Below are 4,401 nucleotides of genomic sequence, written 5' to 3'. Positions count from 1 at the left end.
GCTGGTGCTAAATGCTGAGCACCGACAGGATGGAGGAGTTTCAGAGCGAGGAAGAGGAGCCCTGGTACGACCAGCAGGACCTGGAGCAGGGTAAGGATGGGAGCACCCCGCAAGCTGCCAGGGATGGCGGGCCAGGGGGACGCGGGGGGCAGAAAAGGGGGCAAATCCCGGGTACAGGAGGGTGGGATACCTTCTCTCAAGACTCGTATTTGCCTGGTAAAGCCAGCGCCTCGTCCTGCGGCGGCACCTCTGTGGAAATCTCAGCTCTGCTGTTCCAAGCCACTGTCCTGGCCGTGGAAAGTTTAAACTCGGTGGATAGAGGCAGGGAGCCCAGATCGGTCCTGAGCACTGGGGAGGGGGTAAAAAATTTGGTGTGTTACATCCACAAGGAAGCTGGATCCCCAGAAAACTTGCTGCAGGCAGAATCAAACACGGGTAGTTATGACATTGCTTTCATCTCAGAGCAGCTGCAGGCAGAGTTAGCAGGCACACTGGTTAGAAATTAATATATTGGAAATAATGTGTTGCTAAGATGAGGATGGCAAAAGCATCTCCCAAACAAGCCTAATTCCAGAGGGATCTTCAGCTTCTAAGTCACCTCATTACTTCTGGAGATTTTTCCAATCAGCCATAAAAGCAGGAAAAAACGAGAAGGAGGAAAACAAAAATAAATCAAGGGCAAGTTTCAAACAGCAGAAATAGCCTTGTTAGAGGATCAAAACAAACTAAACAAGGGAATGTTTGAGTAACTGTACCTACGTTTGCACTAGTTCTGTGTAATGTTTATCCTAAGGCTGGACAGTTGGTGGCTGCAGCTATTTGGGGCTTCTTTTTTTATTTTATTTTGCTTATCTTAATATTTTGAGTCAACACACAGTAAGTAAATAACTGGAAGAAGTCCTGTTTCAGGCCAGTGGCCCAGGAATGAACTAAACTGATTTGTCAACGCATAGGGAAAAATCATTCCTACCTATATACCGGACCCCTCAACGCGCTGCACTATAGGTACGGTACAGTTCTACGGTTGCTTTAGCCAGCCGACTGTCGGCAGGGATGTGCAGTCCAGCTGCAGTGCCTCTGCCCACCGTCGCTCCAGTACATTATGTCATGGTTTAAAGTTTACACAACTTCAGCTGCAGGGCAGAGGGCCAGCAAGGAATGATAACCAGCCCCCCAGGGATTGCTGCAGCTGGTTTTTAACCCCAATTTCTCAGTTAACAGGAAGTATCACTAGTGGGATACTGGGCCCTGTTCCTTGAAACACAACGCTCAAATTAAGCCAGGGCAGAGCATGGAGATGGAGCTATCAGCTGAATAAACAGTGTAGCCTTTGAATGCTCAGAAATTCACATTTCTGGGTGACGTCTTCCCATGGCTCACAAGGGGCCTGGGCACCAGTCCAGGGGCAGGATGCAGGCTGAGGAACAGCAAAACTACAGATTAATATAGGGAATGTTGAACAAGGCAGGACCGATTGATTCTTAGCCTAACACTGTCCCTGGTGTCAGGTTCATGAGTCAGCACTGGCACTGTACAACTGGCTCACAACAATAAAACCACCTTCCCACTGCAGGCCAGGTTCCCAGCTCTGTCCCGGCAGCGTAAATGCAGAACAACTGCCTCCAGATGATGGATTGATGCTGGGGACAGACTCCACCTTTGAGCACATACAGGACTGGAGAAAAACAGACACCCAAAACAAAGCCCAGCTGTGGAGTTGGCAGCCTCCTGCATGAGTGAGGGCTGCACAGGCTTGCACAAACTCAGAAGGAGAGCTGGAGAAGGCTTTAACTAAAATCAGCCAACTGGAAAGGTCCTATGGGGTAATTATAACTGTAATTAATTTGCATGGTGCACAAAGCATCAGGAAGGACAGTGCAAGACTTTATCCACATACACTGTGCCTTTGCATGACAGCCATGGCAGCATCCGGAGGCCGTTGGTGACAACGCAGCCGTGAAGCTGTTGGTTTGGAAATGGGGGGTGGAAGTATGGTGGAAGACATCCAGCATAGCACGATTATGAGGCAGTCGCGGGCCAGCATTACTAAGAGGATTGGCATGCCAACAGCCCGGGGTCGCGCAGAAACCCACGCCTGGCAGTAGCGCCAGGAAGGCGGAGGACAAAAGCATAGGCTTAAGGACTGTTCCTTAGGAGCAAGGGGTGGGAGAAACAAGAAGCAACCTAAGCTAGGAGAACAGAGAAGGTTCTCCTGTGACCCAGTTGGTTGCTGGGCCTTTATCGTCATTTCCACAGCATCATCAAATATTTACTACATTTACATCCAAAACTGTTTGCTAAGCAACGGATGGCTTAACTAGGAGCTCTGTGATGATTATGTTAATTAACCATTTTAGTACCACGGAGGAAATCATGCCTCCAGCTCCACTCCGAGCACCTGTTACTTTCCTCCCCATCCTCCACAGAGCTTTGGCTTGCTGAAATAACTCTGTTTTTCAAAAAATAAATACCAGTCACGCTTCCCACCACCCCCCCCCAACCCTCCCCTGAAGTGCCCACAGCACCTGATGGAATCTACCACTTGCCTTGGAGGCAGCAAGATTGGTCCCCAGCCTCAAAGCCCTTCCAGCCTCGTTCAAACGAAGCTGGTGCCTTTCAGATTAATTTACCTGTTTCCCAGCATGCCATAAGCCTGCATGGTTCAAGACATTGTACTGAGATGCCTTAGCACATAGAAGCAGAGACTCAAATCCCAGCCAGGAGACTTGGCAGTGACATGGAAACAAGTAGTGGTGTCCTCTGAGGTGTTTCATTCTTATGATGTTCCCTCTGGGAAGGTTTTCCGATTTAAAGAAAGTGGTAAAAATGGAGCTCCAATTGCTTGGTAGCGCAACTTTGCTTATTGCCAGGCTTTCCAAGTATGAATAGGTGTCAGCACTGCTTTGGTTCAGCCACAGCCTCACCTTCTGTGAGCTGGGGAATCTGTGCCTCTAAGCGTTAAAACCAGAATACAGCAATGGCAAACCTTTTTCCAGCCATTGAGAACTGATGATGTGGCTACAGTTGCATCATACCCTGTGTACAGAGTGTACATGCAGCCAGACCCCAAGAGAATGAATGAGCTAAAATTAGAGAGTCTGAGCTGGGGATAAGTGGGGACACCTTTTCTGTTCATCAGAAGCATTTGTGTTCAGAACGGCTGCGTGCCAACTCAATCGCATCTGGATCCAAACAGAGCAGAGACCAGACCCAGCAGCTATCTCTGCCAGCCACTTCCAGCCTTCATCTCCCCCACAGCAATCTCCTAAGATGAGTCTTCCTCACAGTCCCCTGCTACATTCCCTCGTCTTCCCAGCCTCCCTATCCCCTTGCCAGCATTCAGGTCTAAGCCAAAGAGCACAGAGGGCAGCCCAAGAGGAGGGCTCTCAGAGCCACCCTTGCAGTCCCTGGAGCCTAAATACAGAATACAGCCTAAGTGCTGGGGTGATTCCTCCCGTGTAAATAAAACGGCCTTGTACAACTCCGAGCTAGTCAGCAGGCCCAGAGGTAGTACACAAACCAGGACATCGTCTCATTGCCACTGTGAGACTGATAGTCCTCTCCTCCTGGGCAGCCACAGAAACTTTGAGGCCAAACCATCTGCAGTGCAGGCTTAGGACTTTACAGCTGTAACCTCTAAAGGTCTCCAGATTTAAGTATCTTATTTTAATTCCTCCTCCTCCTCCTCCTGCCAAGCATCTGATTGCTTGCATGCTAAGAAGGAAAATGACACAAGGTGCTGAGCTTGCACCACTCCTAACTCATCCGTGTAAAGACAAGGGGTCACCAGTGCTCCAGTGATCGGCCCCTGACGTTGGGACGAACCCAGAGGATCAGTGCTAGCATCCATGCCTGCCCGTTTTCTGCATCACCCAGCCATCTGGGGTGGTCCATCAAGCTTCAATTCACTATTGGCTTGCCCGAAGGCTTCACTGCAGTGGGGAGCGGCTGGTACCCCAAATTCTGTCCCTCAGGATGCAGTTATCCCAGCAGTCCAGCTCAGGGGACAAGCCACGCAGCTTCCCTGTCCTCCAGGAGCACAGCAGTTAACTCGCTGTCCTTCCCCCCCAGCAGCAAGCCAGAAGGACAGGCTTTGCCTGCAGTAGCTGAGCCACTGACTTATTTAGCAGTGCAGTACAGCAGGTAGCTTATGGAAGTGGAAAGTTTTCAGTGACTAATTGCTGAGCTGCTTGGGAATGACAAGAGGGACTAGAAAAGTCACAGGAGACAGGGAAATAAGATGACAGTTAGGTTAGTCTGAGGAAGGGATGAGAGCCTCTAAATCTGGGGAGGAAAAAAGAATTACTATATAGAAATGTATTTTCCTAGAATAAAAATTCCTGTTATGTGAAGGCAGCAAGAAAACTGGGCATAAGAGAGCCCCACACAGCAACTTCCAGG

General features: G+C 49.6%; 1 protein-coding gene across 1 annotated transcript in view; it reads left to right on the top strand.

Moving 5' to 3' along the window:
- The first annotated feature begins 11 nt into the window (after positions 1–11).
- CDR2L (cerebellar degeneration related protein 2 like) overlaps positions 12–4,401 on the top strand; it is an 18,252-nt gene continuing 13,862 nt past the window's right edge. Inside the window, exon 1 of the mRNA XM_009637851.1 lies at positions 12–90. Within this exon, the coding sequence (XP_009636146.1) occupies positions 12–90 (79 nt within the window). The remainder of the gene's footprint in view (positions 91–4,401) is intronic.

Source organism: Egretta garzetta, unplaced genomic scaffold (assembly GCF_000687185.1).
Source record: "Egretta garzetta isolate BGI_Z169 unplaced genomic scaffold, ASM68718v1 scaffold34, whole genome shotgun sequence".
NCBI lineage: Eukaryota > Metazoa > Chordata > Aves > Pelecaniformes > Ardeidae > Egretta > Egretta garzetta.
Note: the sequence above shows the minus strand (reverse complement) of the source record. Positions and strands in the feature narration are given on the sequence as shown.